Genomic DNA, 23,932 nt, shown 5'->3' with positions numbered 1-23,932 from the left:
CCCAGTGAACGCTGCGGCCTATTGCAGCAGTGCCGCGAGTCTGTGACAACATTGTCAGCGCTAGCCCACATCTCTCCCTCTCATCACCCCACGTACCTAATAGAGCGATTCAGGCGTCCACTGACAGGGGGCCAGTTATGCGCAATTCCTTTCCTTAAAATGATCACGATGTAAAACGTTTTGAACGCCAACGCCGAAGAACACAATAACGCCGATGGCCTATGGCTTAAGTGCTGCGTTTCTGCCACAACGTTGTCAATGCCAACGCATGCAGCGCTCATCTGTCACTGCCGCCACGTAGCTTAAAGCACGACTGAGGGTTCCACTGCCATAGGGGGCCAGTTATGCGCCTTCCCTTTGATTTCAAAGCTGCCGCTTTTCATCGGTTTCGTGCCTTAAAGCGTGACTAAGGTGTCCACTGTCTCAGAGGGTCGGTTATGCGCCTTTCCTTCGCTTTCGAAGCTCTAGGTCATTTGAAGGTCAAATTTTCACGGTCCACGATGGAAGCCCGAGGTCCCATAGTGAAGCTTTCACTTGAAAACACCAATGCTTCCAAAAGCAAGGAAGTGAAATCTGTGCTTATCGGAGCCGTTAGAGGCCTGCTGGAAAACACGGAAGTGTCCGTCTTAAACCAGTGTTTCTGGCATCACCGAAGAGATTAGACAATTGAGCGTTTTTTTAGTGTCCACATGTGTGGATATTGAGCCTTGCATACAGAATTCGAGAGCATTCAGGTCACGTGTACAAATGTGGACGCGAAACGCGAAGTGGGTACGAAAAACTCTCAGCAAATTTGCGTTCATGCCTCACGCACTCTTGGCTATCAACAACCAACGTGACTTGAAAGCTGCGTCTCCGGGCATAAAAACTGGTAAAACATTCGTTCGGCTAAAAGTACAACACGCGTCATCCATCTGGCGCCCATCGCAATCGTAACTCGCCGCTGGCCTTGACGCTGTAATTGTTGTTGTGTCCAAGTTTTAGTTGAGAGATCGCACCATGCGATGCATAACCTCTCTCTAATCAAGAAAACAAGCGCCGCTGCACTAAAATAGTCCCTACCCCTCTCACCATTTCTGTCACGTCGCAATGCTACGTTGTCTCTGTCTTCTTCAATCTTCTTATCACCGACACATAAGACGTGAGGAACTTGCCTTAACGTAAGACATTTCCGTGTTGAACTCAATGTCCATTTCTCGTAGTGCCGATCCCTGCCGCCTAATTTGTATTCAATTACTCCTAAATTTTATTTGCTTGTTTTTGATCCCAAGCATTTTTGTTGCGCTTATCTGATCTACTAGATTTGCATCTTTTTTTCTGTAGCCTTTGCTTATTCATTTGTGCGTTTATACTCCTACCTACAATATTCTTCTCATCGTACGTTAATTTTGTTCTAGTTCCCGGTTTGTGTGATGCCTTCAAGACTTTAAGGCAACAAGAAATGAAATGAAATAGAAATACAGTGCAAATGCTGCGATTGAGCCGGCTTAATTAAATGGTCAAATAAACAGTGTGCTGTCTTAAATACACTCGGAATCTGTTCAAAAGGTTAAACTTAGCACTCATGGTCAAGAACAGTTTTACTTTAAGGAACCCCGGTGATTTGCCATTTGTAGAGTAATTACTCGAAACATGCGTTTCACTCTCCGCTTAACTTTGAAATAGGCGCCTTTATGTTCTGTATTTGCGACTTAAAATATTTGAAGCTTTCTTTTCTGCGCTCCTGCACAGCTTAACTGCATGCAAGAGTGCACAACAACAGTGAAGTCGGCGTCATTACGGGAGCTGCTTGCCAGGTTCGGAATGACATGCGTTAAATAATTGGCCTACGCTGGAAAATCAAGCACTTTAAGCAAAGGCACAAAAAGAAAGTACCCTTGAAAGGAATACTCTGCCAGAATACAGTGTTGAGGACATAAGCGCTCTCGGGCACTCATTCTCCGTTCCTCGTGGTAGTATTTTAGTTGAAGAAACAAAAAACTAGGTAACTACAAATGGTACTGAGACTGCACGTCCGCGCATATCTCGCACAGAGTTGATTCTAGCTGCACAAAAAAGGAAACTTCTGCACCGAAAGGAAAACTGAAGCTGCTTTGAGAGGAGCATCCGCAGCTTGTGGCGCGCATGTCTGGTTGTCAGAAAAAAAAGGAAGAGAAACGGAAGCTTGTCTTCGGCATGCACAATTACTCCATATCAGGTGCCACGTACGTGTCTGATCAAAGCGTATGGAGGCATTGCAGTGTCTTGGAAACTCATTAGTGGGCCACAGATTGGCGAAGACTGGCGTGAAGATCTTATGCGCCTTCCACACTGCAATGCAGTGTTCGGGCGAAACGGTTTTGACGCGATCCTCATGTATATTAAGGCGAAAGCCTTTAATGTCTCATCGTTGTAAGCAGCAGTTGTCGACAGAGAATGTCACGCTTTTCAGTTGGTCGAAACGGTCGTGACGTCACAGTGCGCCAATTTCAAACGTGGCCAATTGTACTTTGGCTAGTAACCATGTAACCAATCGAAGGGACCATATAGTGATGCTCCAAGTAAGTGGGACTGAGCTTAGTTAATTGCTTAATTACCCAATTGGCCTAATTAACTTCTCTAGTCAGGCCATATAAATAAATAAAACCTAGTAAGAAATTGGTCGAGCTCGGGAATCGAACCCCGGTCTTCGGAGTGCGAGACGAGCATGGTATCCACTCCGCCATGCCAGCTCGATGGTTTGGAATGAACAAAGGCACGTCTAGTGAATACGGTGTCTTCGCTCATTGCCATCCTCCTCCCTTCCCTTCCGGCGAGGTTTAGGTGTCCACCGAGATATGAGAGAGAAATACATTTCCTTTCCTCAAAAACCAATTTACCGACGAGCGAGGCGTAGAACCGAATGGACGATGGCGTTCTATGGACTCCCTGGCAGCGTTGCAAGACGCTCTCGCGTTCCACTCTTAGAGGCGAAGCTTAACATCTTAACCACACATCAGTGACCACACTTTAGGTCAAAAAAGTGCACCCCCCCCCCCCCTGAATTTTGACGGGTGTCCACCGAGATATGTGAGACAGTTACTGCCTAATTTTCTTTCCTCAAATACAATTTTCATTTTCTTCATTACGGGCCATCTTCGTCTTTCTTCTTTCACTCCCACTTCCTCCGTTCCTCTACGGTGCGGTTCTGGTGTCCACCGAGATGACAGAGATTTACTGCGCCATTTCCTTTCCTCAAAAACCGTTGCGTTGAAACGGCAAGGCATCGCGCCGAACGGGTGGTGGCGTTCCGTGGACTCCCTGGCAGCGCTATAACACGCTGTCGCGTTCCACTCCTAAAGGCGAAGCTTAAGCTTAATTAGCAGTTAATTAGTATTCAGGCAGTAATCAGTAATTAACAATTAATTAGTGATTTGTCATCACTTAGTAATTAGTACTCAATTACATGTGACGCCACCAGTGCCACAGAAGCACTGAAAGTGGTGCGGAAAACGCTTTCGCCTCTACGCACTTTAGACAGTCAAAGTGCCCCCTGAATTTTGCTTTCTTGCTCTAAGACAGCAATAGCTTATCTAGGACGGAATCAATCTGTTTTAGAACCATAGCGTGACACAGCAAGCCTCTCTTTATACATGTGTGAAAACAGTTTTTTTTATTCATTGTTCTTTATTAATGATGCTAACATTCATGTCACGACAAAAATGGTCAGGTTTGGCCTCATGGGGTTTAACGGCCCAAAGGGACTTAGGCTATGGAACGCCATATGGGACGGCTGCGGAATAATTTCGTCCACCTGGGGTTCATTAACGTGCAGTGACATCGCACAGTACACGGGCCTCTAGAATTTCGCCTCCATCGCAATGCGACTGCCGCGGACGTGATTGAACCCGCGTCTTTCAGGTCAGCAGCCCAGTACCATAAGCGCTGAGCCACCGCGGCGGCTTCGACGAAAATAGGAATCTAGTGAACAGTGAAGTGCAAATAAAGAAAACATGCAAGCTTGGTGAAATCAAAGGCAAACACTGCCCATTAGTTACGATATTTACGCTTTTAAAACAGAACGAGCAGCTCGCAACGTCAAAACGACAGGAAAATTGCGAAAGAACTGAACAAACAACATGAGAATACTGCAGGTTCATCTAACGCGAAGACGATGATGTACGAGCGCTGCTACGTTTGCGCTACGGCTAACAGCACAAGGTAGGGGGCAGCCCTAACGCTTTTCTCTGGTTTGTTGCATTTCGTAGGGCTTTCTGAAATAGAAAGCGCGCTCCCAGGTTGAAGAACCGGCTCAAGTCCAAAACACGCCGTGTAAATGTAACGAGCGCGCAGAGAAAGAAATAAAAGTAAAGGTCTACATTACTCTTTAACCTCATCATATAAGCCATTATATAAGTGTGAGAGTATGGGGGCCCGTGTTGACGACCCGTGCGACTGCCTCACGAAGCGCAGGCAGGAAAGTCGTGATGTTTCAGTCACGACCCTGATTTGTAGCTTTTTTAGACGTAATTTAGCGCCATGCGCAAAAAAATAAGATAGCGTAACGAATTTATTTCTTTACTGCGCAAAAGTTGTGCGTCCAGAGGCAGAAAAACAAAAGACGTTGATTGAAAATTTATAGCCGGTCTGCCTCCAAAGGGGCGAGACTTAAGCATAGGTCCGCTGAGATCCTCCGAAGTCTACTTGCATTTCACATTATGACCGGGCGGAGCTCAACGAAACGAGGGAAATGTTTCGGCCGCAAATGCATTTTTTTACAGGGCGGGGGAGAGGAAAGATAATCTGCCTGGGTTTCGGGTTTTTCTGTGCGCTCGTATATTTAGAAAAAAAAAAAAAACTGCTGTGCACTGACACGAAGAGGGCGAACCTAAAAGTTCGCGAGCAGTCGTGACCTGCGTGCACGGTGGAAAACAGGCCGCTTTTTCCCCCGGTCGTTAGGAACGTTTGAGAGCTCAGATCGTTTATGTAACGCGGATCTCGCACGTTGCGGTCTCAAAACACAAACAACCTTCGTGCGAATCGAATTACTTTCAGCGCTGATGCCTGCCGTGGCAGCGGAAACTACAACCAAGTGCGCAGAACCATCTTCCCCCGCCGCGAGATATAAATCGACTCGGTACGGGAAGGGTCACCGCGTTCCTCCGGCTGGTATGTGAGCCCCCACAATCCGAGCTTGGGAACGCAAGCGGGAGGCGGGTCGTACGCGTAAAAAAAGAAAAGCAAGAAACCAACCGAAGGCCGGCGTGTTTACCACCCGGGCCGCCGCGCTTAATCACCCATGGGCAATTCCTAGAAAAACCGCGCATTGCGAAACGGATCGGCCAGTTTTTTCCTCCGCAGCGGGGTCCGATGCCGCTATCGAGATAGCGCCTTCTTTAGCGGCGCGACGAGGAAGGGGGCATGCCCCGTCCGTTCGGGCGCCAAAAGCGCCGGCGGCGTCGCGGCGAGCGCCGCAGCGAGCAGATAAAAAGGCCGTCCCTCCTACCTGCCAGGGGTGGGCTCCTCTGGGCGCGTCGTGTCCACCGGAGATGCGCTCGGCGGGTGCATTCGCCTTGTCCAGGTCCACGCGGCCGCACACTGCGATACGGAGGAGCACAGTTAGCAAGCCGAGCACTTTCGCCCAGCGGCCGGCAAGGAGTGTCATGTGCAAGTGCAGTGCCGGGCAGCGAATCGGATGCACACATCGCAGCGGCCTCCTTGTTCACTGAGTGACGACAAAGGGCTCAGCGCCGAGGACCAAGTGGCACCTTCTTCCAGGGCACACCGAAAAGAAGGCCGAACCGATGCTCCACGCTCGCGTCTTGTCGACATCGGGGACTTGTCTACATGGCATTGCACCGGGGGACTTGTCTACATGACATTGCACCGGTGAAGACACGTTCCTTTGTCTATGAACGTCGCTGCCGGAGTGTGAAAGCACCCTTTTATTGTGTCATGTCACTCCCCTGAGTGCCAGCCGTGCAAAAGGTACGCACTTCCCAAGAAGGATTCCTTGCTAATAGGCTACCCGCCTACGACGCTTTCGCTTGCTCCAGCCAAGCAAAGCACCTTCCACTTCTAGGTCACCACTTCCAAGCGCTGGTCTCCCTATTCGTCTTTGTTAACCTCGCACTGCGTGCCTGACATTTAGAGGTCAGCCTTTAGGGAGACCAGTTGCCTGCAAATCACACTGCAACTGCCTAGCGGACGGCTGACACAAGGGAGTCTTCAGAAAAAAAGGGCCAGACCCTACTGAAAAAAGTTTTGTGAGGCAATAAACTCATACAGTTTATCATACAAATGTCATAGAGTTCTCATACAAATCACATAAAATTATCATTCAAATGTCATTCATTTCTGTGAAATCATACAGTCATCATTGAGATATCATAGAATATCATACGAATTGCATGGATTGTATGATATTCTATGATATCTCTATGATGACTGTATGATTTCACAGAAATGAATGACATTTGAATGATAATTTTATGTGATTTGTATGATAAGTCTATGACGTTTGTATGATAAACTGTATGAGTTTATTGCCTCATAAAACTTTTTTCAGTAGGGGAGTATTACACACAGAGCCCAGACGACGTTTGTGTGGAAATATGCACAGACACACCTGGTGGGCGTCACACAGCATTAGAAACACACGATTTATCCGCTGCTTCGGGTTTTTTTTTAATGAAGCGGGTGAGTCTGGCTCCCGTAAGCCACTGGAATTTCTCGACATGCGCTCGACCTATTCGGAATTCTTCATTAAAGCGACCCTTTTTTTTTCAGAATATAAAAAGACGCCTAATAATGCGTAATATCAAAACCAATAAACGAGCGCGGGGTAACAGAAAAAGAATTATCGACAGTTCGACTGCAATTGAAATATCTCTGGACTTCCTTAGGCACGAGGAAAAGTACCCAGCTTGTAAATTTAAGAACAAAAATGCGGCGATTAGTTATAATTTCCATAGATATCATGCGAGGTCTATAAGTACGCATTCTCGGCTGAAGCACATGGCGTAGGATAGTTCGCGGTAAGTTTATGTTAAGCATTTTCACCATAAAATATGCGTGAAATATGATTAGTTAAGGGCATAAGATATAGCACAATGGGTCAGTTTTTTCAAACGAGCCAGTACACAGGTAATTGATAAACGAATCCTAGTCACTCGGTTAAGAACTAAGGTCTGGACCTGCCGTAACTTGCAGTATGTATGAAACGCGCTCCAAAACTCATTGCATGGACTCTATTTGTTATAGGTCTGTACGACAGCCGACATCCTGCTAGCTGCTTAGCGCTAATGTGAACTCTGTTATGCAGTTTACGACGGAACTCCTCCGGATGTTTAATGCCGATCTAAATTATCCTTTAAATAGGCATCATGCAGCAACGCAGTAAGTGTTGGCATGGCCAGCAAATACACTTCGTTCGCATCATGTATTTACTTTCCCTGTGCGGAAGAAACGCCAGGAGAGCCAAACTTGTATGCATTTAACGACAATTTGGAAGTTCTTGGACGAGCTGAAGAACTCGCGCTCAACTTAGCACCGGCGCTTGTTTTTACGCTGCCAGCACGGATTGACGTGTGACGACGCTGAGGCGAAAACTGCCCTTTTTGTTGGAAAAGCTCAGCCATGAAAAAAAAACTAGGGTAACAAGCGTGAAAAATGCTTAGAAAATGGTTGCTTCTCATTAACTGAAAAATAGGCGAAAAAGATTCCCACAACAAAAAAAATGTGTTCTAGCGATATTGATAGAGAAAATATAAGCAATATGTATCCGTCTAATGGTGAGTCCAACGCAAAGACTCCACCGGGCTCTCTATCCAACATGAAGAACATGCAAAGCCATGAAAACCTGCTCAGCTGTCCAGAAGACGCCGCTCAAAAAGCCTGATTTCAAGCACGAGGCGAGGGCGTTAGACGTGAAGATTGGAGGGCACCCTACAGTTTCTTACCGAAATGGCCAGAAACATTCGATTAGCTGACTCCAACTCTTAGAGTACCGGACGCAAGTCAATTAGAAAGCTCGTACATATCGCAATGCAAGGAGAAGGTTGGAGCGGAGGGCATAAACAGCGGCACTTGAATTCCGGAGGGAGTTTAGCAGCTTACGCTTAAGTGTGGGTTCAACTGCCGTGGACAATCAGTAAATTTCTACATCTGTTGATGATATTGGGCTCCTGGTGTGTATTGTGGCTCCTCTAAATCCGGAAGCTAAGGACGCTACCATAGCGACAGTGCGAGCTTTCCGCCGTTTCAACCAGCACCCTTAGTCATTTACCCGTCCTAAAGCACTGGTTTAAAAAAAATGCTGTCGATCCTCGAGACATTGGTCTAAGGACCATTCAGGTTCTCCTCTCCACAACTTCACCAGCGCTGCGACGAGGAACAAAGACAGAGAAGGAAGGACAGAGATTACAGAGATTGTCATCTGAGCAAACCCAGTGCGTCTAAGTTGTCTAATAAAAAAAGCATGCTTTCCTCTTCTTAACAGGGCTAAGATTAAGTTTAGACATGAAGATCAGTTGACCAGGGAGTTCTGTGAAGCCTATCACGTTCACAAGAACAGCGACACGTGCGTTTGCACACCTTCTGTAACCATTCATGAGTGTGAAATTTCGTATCTGGATTTCTAACTTTCTTTTGTATGATTTTTTCGCGGGAACGCAGGCGCTTCGCGTTGTCATTTGAGAGTATAAAACCTGTATGTTTTTTAAATTAGACTTTCAGTTGTTAGTAGCGCTTGTCCCTGTCCTTCCTTCTCTGTATTTGTTCTTCGTCGCAGCGCTGGCGAGGTTGTGAAGATGAACAGTATGGTCCACTATTAAAGGGAACATGCGATCGCGTGCCCTCCGCGCTTCACGAAGCCATGCTGTCTAGATGCGGCGACAATATGCGGCATGAGGAGCATGCGTGGAGAGACCAAACGCCATGCTTACTGCGCATGCGTCTTCTGCCGACAATTCCCACAAGTTCTCAGCGGCAGCGCGCCGGGAAGCTCTGAGGCCACGGGATCGCATGTTCCCTTTAACAGTGGACCGTACTGTACCAACTAGCTCAGATCACGGTTTTGCTACAGGTTCTCCTCCCCGCGCGCGGGCACCACTACTAGTGCTCGCAAGCAACAGGCTCAGAAGGACCGCTCTGCATAGCGGGGGAGTGTACGCTTTATTTTTCTCGCGCCCCGTGGCGGATAGCAGGGGCGCTGGCGTTCGCGGAGGGCGGCAGCAGGCTGAGGTGCTGACCTTCTTGCAGTCGCGACTTGGGCAGCACGGCCACCGCGGCGGAGAAGGAGCGCGAGCAGTTCTTGGCCACGTCGGTGGCGACGCACGCGTACACGCCGCTGTCCTCGGGCCTCGAGTCGTTGATGGTGAGAAAGCCGATGGGCAGGATGGTGACCCGGTCCACGCCGGTGCGCAGCTGGGCCCCGTTGCGGGTCCAGTGGGTGGCCACGTGGGCACCGCTCGTCTCGCACGGCAGGATGACCGTCTCCCCGCGGGTGAAGCTCGTGTCCTGAGGCACCTTTCGCTGCACTGCACGCCACCGCAAGGGGGAAAAATTTAGGAGGCACTTTGGCTGTCTAAAGTGCTGCAAGGCGAAAGCCTTGCCTGGCGGGCTGTATGTTTTTTTCTTTTATTTAATTTTTTTCATTTAATATCTTTTGTTATTTTTATTTTTATTTGTTTTATTTTATTTTTGAAACCCATGCATTCACTAGATGCGCCTTTATTCATATTGAAACCCTGAACCTTCGTGGCGCAGTGGTAGTGTCTCCCCCTGAAATGCCAAAGGCCCTGGTTCGGTTCGTAGCCTCGACATAGGTTCTTTTTTTAAGTAGTGACGCCGAAACGCGGACACATTTGCTAACACAACTTGGTTAGGACAGTATGAGACATTAAAGGCTTTCGCCTTAAAACATGCTCAGCAAGAAACCCACAGCCTGGGGTGCCGCTCAGAGCCACTCCAGCAATGCTTCTCACGGTTAAACCACTTGCTCGTTCGCGTTCTAATTCTGCGCAGGAACGGTGTATTAAGGAGCGAGTGCCGTTATATCACGCCGATGAACTGTGGGGCCGATGAATTCATTTATTTATTTATTTAAATAACCTAAAGGCCCAAGTGGGCACTACATAGAGGAGGAGGGCATGAAAACAACGCAATACAGATTATTGGCACACAGTAGTTAACAAATACAAAGAATAACTATATATACAAATTGCAAGTACCCAGTCCTGCAATCTCTGAAAGATGCATACGCTGAGCGTATAAGACTTAATGCTTCGACGATACTGAAAAAATGCCGCAGCGATGGCTCAGTGGTTATGGTGCTCGGCTGCTGACCCGAAAGACGCGGGTTCGATCCTGGCCGCGGCGGTTGAATTTCTTTGGAGGAGAAATCCTAGAGGCTCGTGTACTGTGCTATGTCAGTGCACGTTAAAGAACCCCAGGTGGTCGTAATTTCCAGAGCCCTCCGCTACGGCGTCTCTCATAGCCTTAGTCACTTTCGGACGTTAAACCCCATATACCAAACCTAAACCGATACTGAAAATATCACGATGAGTTTTGTAGTTCAAGGTGCGCTGAAAGTTTTGTTTGCAAATGTGATAACTCAGTTTCAGCAACTTCAGCAATTCTGGGCAAGCGCATCTTTTTCACGGGAAGCTGTTTATGAATGTAATTTTATTCGTATTTCGGAAGATTCCATCACAGCAATTAATACATCCGCAGTCTTCCCCTCGTGATGCTTCTTGTTTCCTGCTACTTATTTTCCAAACCACGAGGCAGTTTTAACTACTGTGTGCGAGCGGAGCACAAACATTGCACGAAACATTTTGCTGCACATCAGAACATTAGTCCATTCCCATCAGTATGTTCAGAACAGTATCTTACAACGCACTTGCCTCACAATTAATGTCAAAAACGCGCCCCGTTGGTTTTTTACGGCAGTCTTCACTACTCGGTGCGAGCGTGGAACAAACTTTAAAACCACGATTTTGCTTAGCACCGGAAGGTTAAACAGTTCCAATCAATATGTTCGTAACAGCATATTATAATATTACACAGTAACCTCACAGATAAAAGTGATGCCCCAGAAAGCTGAACTTCCGGACGAACATGACTACGATAGAAAAAAGGGGGACGAGGTAAGGTCAGCCGCAGGTCTGCCGAGCCAGAACACTACAGTCGATTCCTGATAGAGGCATCTGTCGCCGTCTGCAGGACGAAAGCAGACAACATGAAAAGAAGAGCGATCCTCCCTCGTTCTTCCGAGTGAGAGACGGCGCTTGTCGCACAACTTTTATGATAACATTTAAGGCGAAAACCTTTAATGCCTCATACTGTCGTTAGCAGCCGTGTCGGCAGCCGTGTCGGCAGATGTGTCCGCGTTTCGGTTAGGTGCCTTATATGGGCATATGCCAATCATTACTTAATCGATACTTAATCGATGGCATTCAAATGACACCGTAACTCGATTTAAGGCATTCGATGATAATTGCATGATAATTAATGACTAACTGAGCCTAATTAAGCTTTCTAGTCAGACCACATATATACATAAAACCGAGTAGGAAATTGGTCGATTTGGGGAATCGAACCAGGGTCTCCGGAGTGCGAGATGAGCACGCTAACCACTCCGCCATGCCAACTCGATGGTTTGGAATGAAGAAAGGCGCGTCTAGTGAATACGGTGTATTCGTTCACTCCCATCGACCTCCCTTCCCGTTACGGCGAGGTTCAGGTGTCCACCGAGATATGCTAGACAGATACGTTACCTTTCCTCGAAAACGAATTTACCGACGAGCAAGGCGTACAACAGGACGGGCAATGGCGTTATGTGGAATACCTGGCAGCGTTGCAAGACGCTATCGCGTTCCACTCTTAGAGGCGAAGCTAACTTCTTAAACACACATCACTGACACAAGCAGCAACAGCGCGCTTAAGGCCTTCGCCTTACCGCACTTTAGGTCAGCAAAGTGCCCTTTGAATTTTTTTTTGTTGTCATTGATTGCCGCAGACGATACGCACTTTCTATTCATTCTGAGCGAGACAGGCGTGATACCCCCTCCAAAACAAAACTCGCCTGCAAATAGCAATATTAGCAAAATTTGAAGGCTAAATATTCAGTGGTTTAGTCAGGGAAGCATTCTAAAAGAGACTTAAGTGATGCAACGCTCCTTAGAAAAAAAGCGGAGGCCAAACGCCATCCAGGGTCCCTCGGTGTCTCCACATGGCTGTCCAGAAACCGAACGCCACTCGTCCACAAAAATCTACTGCCCCCCCCCCCCCCCTCGTTGGCCAGCGTGTTGTGGTCTGTACTTTGCGAATAATGCCGTCAATCACAAGCAAAGTGGTAGAGGCTCAACCATCGTTCTTTGCTTCCGCACGCAAAAAAACCTGCGGCAGCCTTCCAGTTTTCTTTCCGAGCTGAGCTTTGAAACTGCCAAACGTTAATGACCTGTGAGCAACGCAGGAACTATATGGGAGCCGCGAAAAGCGGCGCTAATAGGAAACGATTACAGAAAAGAGCAGTTGATGAAAAGTCCGTATGGACTATGGGCCGTGGGGTTCAACGTTACTCCGGTAACAAATCAGAGCTTTGAAAAAATGCAAAATATTAAGGTTTCGCTCATGTCTGGGGCATTATTTTGGGGCTTATAATTTCGTTTGCTGATTACCGTTTTCTTCACATAACTAGAAAAGCGTCTACAACGGGTTTTCTTTGTCTTCGGAAGGATGGTATGTGGCGATCAGAAATTTGGGCTCAAGTTTGGTGCCACTTAATTTTCACCCATACTTCATCGCTGTCTGTGCCGCTGGAGCTGCGATGCAGCATAATCGTTGCAGTGCGGTTGAATGCTTTACGAGAACAAAAAATTGGGCAAGTTGGAACGGATTCATTTTAAAGCAGCGCGAAACACAGGACGTAGTGGAAGAAACAAGAGACGACACGTGCGCAATCTAACAACTACATATATCTAACCCTTCTATACCGTAAGACCGTAAGAGCCTTGAACACGGACCGAAGTACTCCCAGGAGCCAATCCTATCACCGGTGGAGAGGCTAGCCATTTCCAGAAGTATCTCCAGAAAAGTCAAGGATGAACTTCGGCCAAGGTTCCTAGAGGAGAGCGTCAACGCCTTGGGTGTGTCACCGGGCAGACTGAAACGGAGTAAGGACGTGCGTGGCCTCATAGATTATTTCCTCAGTGCCGATTTAAGACTTGTGTTATCAGATAAGGAAGGGCATTTTGTTGTGATTCCGGAAGGGATGTTCAATGAAAAGGCTTTGGCGGCTGTCAAAAAGTGTTTTAAACGGGTCAACGTAGATCACGTGGTTGTGAAAGAGCGGGCGATTTCACTGTTGAATGAGTTTAATTTGAAGGCATTAGCCACCTCGGTTCAGAAATCACAGGGAACGGAATTGGACTTAATTTTTTCGGCAAAAACCCACAAGATCGATGTCCCATTTAGGGCTATAGTTTCCGAAGGCGGCACTTGGCAGTATTTAATCTCTAGTTACCTACAGGAACACATTTCAGGATTGACAGTTGACGATCCATTTGCTGTGAAAAATGCCGATGTTCTTGTCAAGTTCCTAAGGCAAGAAAATCCGGGAAGGTGTACCGGTTTTAGCATAGACATACAGGACCTGTATTATTCTCTTCCGCATAAAGGCATGTTAAAAGCGGTACGCAAGTGCATAGATGAAGGAAATGACGAAGCCAGGTTTGTGAGTCGGTGCGGCATTTCGGTGTCTGCTTTTCTTGAGGTTTTGGCTTTCTATTTGCAATCAACATACGTGGGATGGCGAGGAGATGTATATGTTCAAAGAAAGGGCATATGCATAGGTTCGAAGGTTGCTCCAGCCCTAAGCAGCATTTATCTTGCCCAGGTAGACAAGGAAATAAAAAACAAAATTGGGGGTCTTGCAATGCATATCTCAAGATTTGTTGACGATTTTTTAGTTTTAGTAGACAGGGACAGTTTCAATACAAGAGTGAATGACATTCTAAAGGTTTTTCAAGAATGTGGTAAAGGACTGTCCTTCACTTTCGAGTTGCCGTCAGAAAATGCACTGCAGTTTTTAAGTTTGAAGTTGTTTTTTAGGGAAGAGCACATCTGCTGGATGCATTCACCCCGATTCCAAAAACCGGTGTTAAGTTTTACCTCAGGGCGCTCAAAGCTAGTAAAGAATGGAATTGCAATGGCTACCTTACGTTCAAGCCTCACAAATTCATGCCATCACTGCATAGCCGACAGTCTGATCTTACAAGTAAGTAGATTAGAAGCCGCAGGGTTTCCACAGGGGGTGATTTCAGCAACTTGCGAGAAGTTGGTGAGGGCAGTGCGAAAAGATTTCTTGAATACAAAATTGGACAGAGCGGGAAAAAAATTTGCTGTTATTCCGTAATGCACCGAACGGCTCATAATCTAAAAAAGGTGGCGGGCAGATTTGACGTGAATGTGGTGTTTTCTGCTCCACACAAGTTGGGGGGGCTTTGTCGCATGATAGGGAACCGCCATGACAATATATCAAGAATTAGCACATTTCGTTGTTTGGTTTCCCATAGATCAAGGTGTGTAGAGTGCGCATGTTAAGTTGTGTATGAACTTCCTCTTTCATGTAAAAGAGTATATATAGGACAGACCGGCCAATGTATAAATATTCGACTTAGGGAGCATCTTCGTTCACTATCAGATTCAAACTATTCGCATCTAAAAGAGCACTGCAAAGCTTGCAAGCTTGAAAATAAAAAAGTATGCAGACCTTTAGTCGCGCACACACGTATTTTATTCCGCCATAGAGATAAGACGACAAGGGAGCTCATTGAGGCATATCATATTCGGAAAAGACGGGGTGAATGCGTCAGTCAGCCTTCCTTATTGATGGTCGATAAAGAGGTCGCATTTCTTGACAACACGTGATTTGTGCTTTGTTTTTTAGTGGCTTTGTTTGTTTTTTTTGTTTCTGGCTGTCTCGTGTTTTTTCGGTTAATCAGTGTTCTGAAATCGCGTTGTAAGGTTTTAATCTTGACTCATGATGTAGTTCTTAGACTATTGTTAGTCTGGGCATGTGCGCGAGTGACGTCAGGTCATGTGACTTTTTAACTATAAATGTCTGTTTTTTCTGAATAAAAAATAGTTGTGAGTCAGCGCACGTCCGTGTGGTTTCCTTCATCTTTGTCTTCCGTCCCTTTCGCGCTGTTTTTTCCACCCAAAATGAATGTATCTAACCCAACTATATCCAACCCTTCTAGGAATAAATATTCAGGGGGCACTTTGACTGTCTAAAGTGGGTAGAAGGCGGAAGCGTTTTCCGCACCACCTTCTCTGTTTCTGTGGCACTGGTGGCGTCACATATATTTGAGTACTAATTACTAGGTGATGGCAAATCACTAATTAATTGTCAATTACTGCCTAATGCCTGAATACTAATTAACTGCTAATTAATGACGCTTAAGCTGCGCCTTTAGGAGTGGGACGCGACAGCGCGTTGTAGCGCTGCCAGGGAGTCCACGGAACGCCACCACCCGTTCGGCGCGATGCCTTGCCCTTTGAACGCAACGCTTTTTGAAGAAAGGAAATGGCGCAGTAATTCTCTGTTATCTCGGTGGACACCTGAACCGCACCGTAGAGAAAGGGAGGTGGGAGTGAAAGAAGATAGATAAAGAGGAGCCGTAATGAAGAAAATGAAAATTGTATTTGAGGAAAGGAAATTACGCAGTAACTGTCTCACATATCTCGGGGGCATTTTTTTTACCTAAAGTGTGGTCACTGATGTGTGGTTAAGATGTTAAGCTTCGCCCCTAAGAGTGGAACGCGACAGCGTCTTGCAACGCTGCCAAGGAGTCCATAGAACGCCATCGCCCATTCGGTTGTACGCCTCACTCGTCGGTAAATTGGTTTTTGAGGAAAGGAAATGTATCTGTCTCTCATATCTCGTTGGACACCTAAACCTCGCCGGAAGGGAAGGGAGGAGGATGGCAGTATGTGAAGACACCGTATTCACTAGACGCGCCTTTGTTCATTCCAAACCATCGAGCTGGCATGGCGGGCTGCTTCTGGCTGCCGTGCTAGACGGACGCAGAAATGGCTCGCTCCGGGCGAGGTGTCGCAACGGCCTTTGTTGGTCGGGATGAATCGGTGTCTGGACCACCTCCTGGTTATCGCTTTCTGCTACCGTCACTGCCGGCTGACGAAGGTATGCGTTTCTGTGTTTTCTTGCACGGTGATACCTCGAAGCGTCCGTATCGAATAGAGGACTTTCGTCAACCATTAGAAGATGCCGGCGTCCTTAGGGATGTCAGCGGCATTGGCGCTTACCAGATGAGCCACCTCTGGCTCGTGAGGTTCCGCACCCAGGAGGCGAAGGACACTGTACTTGCGGCCGGGGGCCTGAGTGTGAAAGGCGGTTACTGTGCCATTATTGATCCCTGTCGAAAGGAGATCAAGGTGAAGATTCACTGGGTGCCATTTCACATACCCAGTGAGACCCTACGGAAGGCCCTGAGCGAGTTTGGGGAAGTGATGGAAATTCAGCATGAGGAATGGAGTGTTCCAGGATTTGAATCGGCGGAATCGACAACACGTGTCGCTCGAATGGTGCTTAAAGAGGGAGTCACGGCGGAGGAGCTACCGCATCTTTTCAAATTCTACGGGGCCTCCGTCCTTGTGGTTGTGCCCGGTAGGGCGCCTGTTTGTCTCCGATGTCGCAGACGCGGGCATATCCGCCGCGACTGCCAGACGCCTCGCTGCACTAAGTGCCGAGCCTTTGGTCATGTCCGTGAGGACTGCATACGTACGTACGCCAGTGTGATAGGGGCGGCCTCAGAGGACTGTGATGATAAAGAGGATATCATGGACGTTGAGGAAGCTGAAACGGCGGCCCCTGATGGCCGTCCAAAGAAGAGTGCGTCTGGGGAACAGGGAAGCGTCTCCAACGGAAACATGGAAACTTCGAGCAAGACGCCGAACAAACAACGAGCTTTGAGCAACGCGACTGAAACGCCGCCGATGAGTGACCAGGCGTCTGCCATGAACGCCGAAGCGGAGCCAGTCGAGGATGAAAGGGCATCACATGACACCTTCGGTCCGGCTAAGCGTGCCAAGACGGTGTTGCCGTCCCCTTCACAACCTTCCACCGAGGTCAGGTCGCAACGCCTTGAGCGCCAGTGGCTCAGACCCACCGGGGCCAAGGGGAAGTATGTGCCTGAGTGTCGTTCATCGTCCGCGTCTCCCGTGCGCAGCGCAAGGAGCGCTGATTAATCGCCCCTTCTCGGAGGGTAAGGCGTACGCCTGGTAAGGGACTTGTACCTTTTTGTGCTCAGGATTTTCAGCATGGCTTGTCTTCCGTCAAATTTAAAATGCGGCACGTTAAACGTGCGTGGACTAGCAGCTAGACGTAAACAATGTCAGCTAAGGCGCCTGCTCTATGAGAAAGACCTGGACATTCTTGCAGTACAAGAAACAAAGGTAGAGAGTGCGAGCGCGACAGACGCTATGGTTGCGCAGTTCAAGCCGCGATATAACGTGCGTGCTAGTCATGCAGTGGGGACATCAGCGGGCTGTGTTCTGTTAATTAAGAACAGTCTTAATATCGAGGAACAAGCAGTGGTGTATTCCACAACTCGAACTGGCCGACAAGTCCTGAGTGATTTAAACATCAATTGCCCCCGACAGCTAGACACCAAAACCGACATCCCAGCCTCATGGAGAGGACAACTCAAGGCAGCTCCACTACCCAGGAATATGCACCCTGATTTTCACCAGTCAAGACGACAAGCACGAGCCGAAGCCATGAAAAGACACTACGGCGGGCGCGAGGGCGTGTTCTATGTCGATGCTGCGGGTCCCGAGCAGGGAATGACGGCCGTCGCGGTAGTGCACCAAAATACAACAGTCGACGGACTAGTACTGGCTAGCCAGGACATACTGGCTGCGGAAGAAGTGGCGATTGCTCTAGCTGCAACACACACTAGCTCAATATACATTCTCACAGATTCACAGACAGCGTATCGCAATTACCTCAGGGGCAGGGTCGCACCGCTAGCAGCTAAAATCCTGCAAGATAGCTACATCCGTGGCTACCAACCCACACACAAACACTTAATATGGGTACCAGGTCACCAGGGCATCCCAGGGAACGAGAGCGCACATGCCTCAGCCCGAGCATTTCTCCCCCGGGCACCCAGTGCGGATGCCGTGGAACCTCCTACCCCACTACTAACTTACAATGACATACTTCAGCACTTAAGATTATCCCGTCGGGTCTACCCTCCGCCGGCTAAGACACTAGATAAAGGGGAGGAACAACACCTCCGAAAGCTACAGACCAACACTTACAACAACCCACGAAGACTGCATGCCATAGACCCGGAGTCATTTGACTCACAATGCAAATTCTGCGGGGAGAAGGCGGACCTGTACCATATGGTATGGGCCTGCCAACGAAATCAGGCGATCACTGTTAATAACCAGCCAACGCAGGAGGGGTGGGAGGCAGCTCTGTCCAGCTCGGACGGAAAGAGTCAAAAGCAACTCATCGAAAGAGCCCGGACAGCAGCCTACGCCAATGGGGTTCCGGACTGAGAGCTCCAACCACGGCTACAACCTCCTAAACCATTTCATTAAAATATTTTCACCACCACCAGTGGTGTATTGCACGAGGGGAAGGTTTGTGCTCTGTGATCTGTTGTACGGGGAGGAATATTTGAGAGTTATCTGTGTGTATGCTCCTACGAAACCCCGTGAACGACTTTTGTTTTTCCAGGAACTATGTGCGTATCTGGAATGCAATAGACTTGTCATTCTTTTAGGGGATTTCAATTGTGTTCTCAGTGCAGATGACCGATCAGGCTCAACAGTCACCGAAAGCGAAAGTGCTGTTTTCTTGAAAGAAAACATTGAAAAGTATTCACTTCAAGACGTAGCCCAGTTTGCAAAGGGCGGAATGAGGCGTCATTATACACATTTTCAAGGGTGTAGTCATGCTAGGCTAGATAGAGCTTACGTTTCCCTTGAGCTGGCGGCAATTTGCGATAACTACATCGTCGAACCGGTTACGTTTAGCGATCACTGTTGTGTCATATTCACCATTGGCAGGAATGTGACACCTCAAGCGAAATTCAGCTGGGACTTGTGGAAACTGAATGCAAAGTTACTAAAGGACGATTCGTTTGTTTTAGAAACAAAGAACGTGTTAGAAGAAGTTCGGTTGAATTATGGAAAAAGTTGGGCAGAAAAGTGGGAGGAATTCAAAATTGATGTCAAAATGAGGGCTATTGAAAGGTCCGTAGAAATCAAGCACGCTGAGAAAGCGAAACAGAAGAACCTAAAACAGATGTTGAAAGAATTAATTACAGAGGAAAATAGAGCTCCGGGACTATACAGTGACCTTATCAGCGAAGTTAAAGCAAAGCTTGAGGTTATCGATGCGACATTGTTTCAGGGAGCTGCAATTCGTGCACGAGCAGATCGCTTGCTGGCAGATGATATGCCCAGTAGGCGAAATTTGACGACAGAAAAAAGATACGCTAGAAGAAAAGATATCGTAGAAATTGAAAACAAAGGCATTCTGACAGACAATCCCAAGGCGATAAGGGAGGCTTTCAGTGAGCATTACCGTGATTTGTTCGCTTCCAAATCGGCAGATGTACAGGCCTTTCAGGATGAATTTTTAAGTCTATTACCCCGACTGACCAGTGAAGACACTGACATCCTGTCTGCCGACTTATCAACAGCGGAATTGGAATGCGCTATTGATGAGCTTCACTTGGGAAAATCGCCAGGTACTGACGGGATAACAGCAGAATTTTATAAGGCGTTCAAAAGTGAAACTGCTCTCATTTTGCAACGCGTTTATGAAGAGTCATTTAGAACTGGTATTTTACCACCGTCGTTTTCTCGTGCACATACAGTACTTATACCGAAAACTGACAATCCTGCTCAGCTTAAGCAAGTTACAGGTTATCGGCCGATAACGCTTACTAATGTGGATTATAAAATTTTTATGAAAGTATTAGCCAAACGTTTACAATCAGTTATGGACATCTTGGTGGGCCCCCACCAGACGTGTGGAATTCAAGGGCGGACCATCTTCACGAATGTTCATGTCACTCGGAGTATACTGGAATGCTGTGACGCTGACTTTAGGCGAGTCGCAATGTTGCAAATTGATTTAGAGAAGGCATTTGACCGTGTATGTCATGACATTCTTTTTAAAATCCTTGAACATGTCTGTGTTGGAGAAGTTATTTTAAAAGGGGTTAAAATGGCCTATAGCAACTGTACCACGAATCTGGTTGTTAACCGAGAGCTCACAGACAGAATTGCCGTTAGAGCATCCGTGCGGCAAGGCTGCCCAATGTCACCGCTACTTTTCGCTCTGTACCTGGAGCCACTTTGCCGAAATGTAATAAATAACAGCTGTATTCGTGGTTTCGAACTGGAAGCATGTGAAATTAAAGTATTGGCTTATGCCGATGATGTGGCAGTTTTCTGTAGTGACCACAGCAGCATAGAACATGCGATGTCGGTTGTTCGTAGATTTTGTGATGTAACCAATAGCGTTGTTAACCTGGACAAGTGTGCGGGCCTTTGGCATGGGAATTGGGCATCAGCGCCTTTGTTTCATGCAAGTGTAAAATGGTCACATGTTCCTTCCAAATACCTAGGTGTACCTCTTGACAAGTATCGAGATAACGATGACTTTTGGAAGGAGAAAATTCAAGAACTCTTCACGCGTGCACAGAAATGGTCGGGGAAGGAACTGTCTGTATTCACGCGCGCAAACATATGCAATGTATATCTGGTTTCAAAAGTGTGCTATTTGTTGCAGGTCCTTTCATGCTCTCGACTTAGCATTCAAAGTTTCATCGTCTCTTCGCAGTTTTTGTTTGGCAGTCCTCATGGGAGAGGACTAAACGTGATAATTTATTTCTGCGTTTGAGAAAAGGGGGTCTTTCCTTGCCACACTTGTACCTGAGGCAGGTGGTGTCAAGATTTCTGTTTCTTCGAGATCAACGCGACCCTTTCCTGCGGACATTTATTCAAGTGAGGCTTTCTTCGGCTTTGCCAAACTATGTTATTTCCAGTGTGGACGGGATGAGATACAGTGCAAGTAGGTTTTTGAAAGAAGTGGTCTTTGCTTTCCGGTTTCTGAATGCGCGCTTCAGTTTGGAATATCTTTCTAATGTCACGCGTAAGAAATTGTTAAAAGATTTGCTCGACTCTGTCTTCCCGGAGCCAATCTATCGATCTATGTATAGTGGAGGCCAAGCAGGAAATGTTTTAAAAAGAGTACGAAAAATGTTGGTGCCAGCGGGTGTGAAGACGTTCTTCTTCAAGTTACACACTGGGACGTTGCCGGTTAAAACATGGATGGAGGAAAAGGGATTGTTTCTACCATGGGGTGCTGACTGCTTGTTGTGTCGCAAACCAGAGTCAATAGAACACGTTTTTATTGATTGCTGGGATGCGCTGCTCTTTTGGGACGTGCTCCAGCGTACAATAAAGAAAGACTTACCCCTAACGCCGTATGGGATACGATTCCTGGACATAGAGCCGGATCTTTATAAATATGATGTAATTTTCCTGCTTGGCCTGCACAGTATTTGGCGAAGCAGGATGGCTGTACGACACTGTGATGAAGATGCGCGTTCTGTCCGCGATTACTTCAAAGAAAGCATATTTAAGCTACGTGAAGTGTACAAGGAGCTATGTTTTGGAGATGAAGTTATCGAGTTGATGGGAGAGTTGTGTTCCCTGAGAAAGTTTTGATTTTCTCACGCGAGTGAAACACATGTCCGTTCTTGTTGTTTGAGTGTGCAGCGCAGAACATCTGTTTATGATCTGTTGTAATCTGTCAAAACAGGCAATAAAGACAAAAAAAAAAAGCTGGCATGGCGGAGTGGATAGCGTGCTCGTCTCTCACGCCGCAGACCGGGGTTCGATTCCTGAGCTCGACCAATTTCTTAATCGCTTTTATTTATTTATATGGCCTGACTAGTAAAGCTAATTAGGCTAATTGGGTAATTAAGCAATTAACTAAGCTCAGTCCCACTTACTTGGAGCATCACTATACGATCCCTTCAATTGGTTGTATGGTTACTAGCCAAAGTGCAATTGGCCCCGTTTGAAATTCGCGCACTGTGACGTCACGACCGTTTCCACCAATTGAAAAGCGTGACATTTTCTGTCGACAACTGCTGCTTACAACGATGAGACATTAAAGGCTTCCGCCTTAAAATTCAGTTGCTAGATTGCGCTCGTGTCGTCTTTTGTTTCTTCCACTACGTCCTGTGTATCGCGCTGCTTGAAGAGGAAGGCTTTAAGACTTGCGTGTGAAATCCCGCCAAGACAGAAAGGTTTATTTAAGGGAAAGGCAGAGACGTTGGCCGAAGAGATTACGACTGTCGTGACAGGTGAGGCTCCGGATGCAAATATCTAAGTTATGCTCATTGTTGCACTAGGTGGTCGCACCTTTCAAACACTGCACCAACCTTCTAGCCATGCATTCAGATCTCTTCAAGCCGGCTGGACGATGCGTGATTTCGGGAATGTCAACGTGAAGTATACGATTTGAACTACGCACAGCATATAGCAGTAGCGCTAAAAGACATAGACGACAGGTTACAAGAAGAGAAGAAGGGAACACAGGCGCTAGTGTCGTCCCTGTTTTTTAGCGCTACTACTATATGCTCTCAATCTAAACACCAACTAACCCAGCTTTCTGCCTCACATGTAGAGCAGCAATGTCTCGGCTGCACTTAAACGAAAATGTCAAATAAAAGGAGCATGTAGAAGCTTTCGTTGCAGTGGGCTCCGCGCTGAATATTACCCCTTATTAAACTATACTCCACGCACTCTCACCAAAGTCGAAACCAAGCATTAAGGCATACCTGCGAACAAAAGCTCCCCGGGTAAAAAAAAAAAAGACCTATCCGGTAATAACACAATTTTTAAGCCGCTACACAGTTGCTGTGTGGAATATATTGTCCAGTTAGTAACAATATTTTGTCGTCACCACAATTTTCTTTTTGCTGAGATCTCTAAACTAAGAAGAAGTGAGTATGTTTTTGCAGGCTAGTTGGTGCCTAAGCATTCTGGGCTTTTGCGCAAAAGACACGACACAAAAGAAACGAGGTAGACAGGACAAGCGCTTGTCCTGTCTACCTCGTTTCTTTTGTGTCGTGTCTTTTGCGCAAAAACCCAGAATGCTAAGAACAAGTTTTTCTTCCTGGTCTTACGCAAAATCGTTGCCAGAACGTACCGTATAACCTGCGCTTTTCTTAAAGCTAGAGTTAGTGACGGAAGTGACTGCAGAAAATAAAAGGTACGGAATATTTTCTCAGAATTGAAAAATTCCCAAAGCACCAACTAAAACAACATTTTCAAATGCCTCAAAAACAGTCTGAAAGTATATTCCTTTGAAAGCGGGCCGCGAAACGCGCGAGGTTGGGCGTTCAGAACGACAGGGACTGCCGCCCATCCCTGTCTGTCTATCTATCTCTACCGTACTCGTCTGTTTCGCGCTGCGCAACCAACGTGAATGATGAATAATTAGGCGAAATAAAATCTGCGGCGCGATAAAACTTTTGAAAGCGATAATTTGCGACTTGCGGAACTTGGTCATGGAAATAAAATAAAATGACACAAATCAGAAGAAAAACAAGAAATTCATATTCTAGCACAAGAATCTGCCTGATGAAATTATATAGTCGTGAATATAATCGCGCACTGGCTTCAGGGCTTATCCTTTGGCGCGGAAGATACTGGCACCTGGCGGAGAAGGAAAAAGATGCGCGCATCTTTTTACATTTTTACAATGGAGAGGACAGCGTACAGCGCTTCCGTCTTCCTTGATTTGTAGGTTAGAGCATATTGAGATCAGCATATCGGTACGCCTCCTACAGCCAACGTTTAGAGCTGTGGTTACATTCTGAGCAATAATTCGGTTTGTGATGTG

The 23,932-nt window shown here is 46.9% G+C and overlaps 2 protein-coding genes across 3 annotated transcripts in view; one reads left to right on the top strand and one right to left on the bottom strand.

Annotated features, from left to right (window-relative positions):
• Window positions 1–23,932, bottom strand: part of LOC149325136 (mannan-binding lectin serine protease 1-like) — a 110,679-nt gene that overhangs the window by 18,092 nt on the left and 68,655 nt on the right. For both annotated transcript variants that reach the window (XM_089564055.1, XM_089564054.1), the window contains exons 9-10: window positions 9,210–9,497; window positions 5,465–5,556 (exon numbers count right to left, since the gene is read on the bottom strand). In XM_089564055.1, the coding sequence (XP_089420181.1) occupies window positions 5,465–5,556; window positions 9,210–9,497 (380 nt within the window). The remainder of the gene's footprint in view (window positions 1–5,464; window positions 5,557–9,209; window positions 9,498–23,932) is intronic.
• Window positions 15,996–21,496, top strand: LOC149325137 (uncharacterized). The gene has a single exon (XM_089564056.1). The coding sequence runs from the start codon at window positions 16,057–16,059 to the stop codon at window positions 17,230–17,232; it is 1,176 nt and encodes a 391-aa protein (XP_089420182.1). The 5' UTR covers window positions 15,996–16,056; the 3' UTR covers window positions 17,233–21,496.

Source organism: Amblyomma mixtum, chromosome 10, assembly GCF_055824585.1.
Source record: "Amblyomma mixtum isolate Tamu chromosome 10, ASM5582458v1, whole genome shotgun sequence".
Classification (NCBI taxonomy): Eukaryota; Metazoa; Arthropoda; class Arachnida; order Ixodida; family Ixodidae; genus Amblyomma; species Amblyomma mixtum.
This window is presented reverse-complemented; position numbering and strand designations above follow the sequence as displayed.

Bases quoted from the DNA above. Each gene is read 5' to 3' on its own strand.
- LOC149325137 (XM_089564056.1), top strand. From the start codon at position 16,057: ATGGCTCGCTCCGGGCGAGGTGTCGCAACGGCCTTTGTTGGTCGGGAT.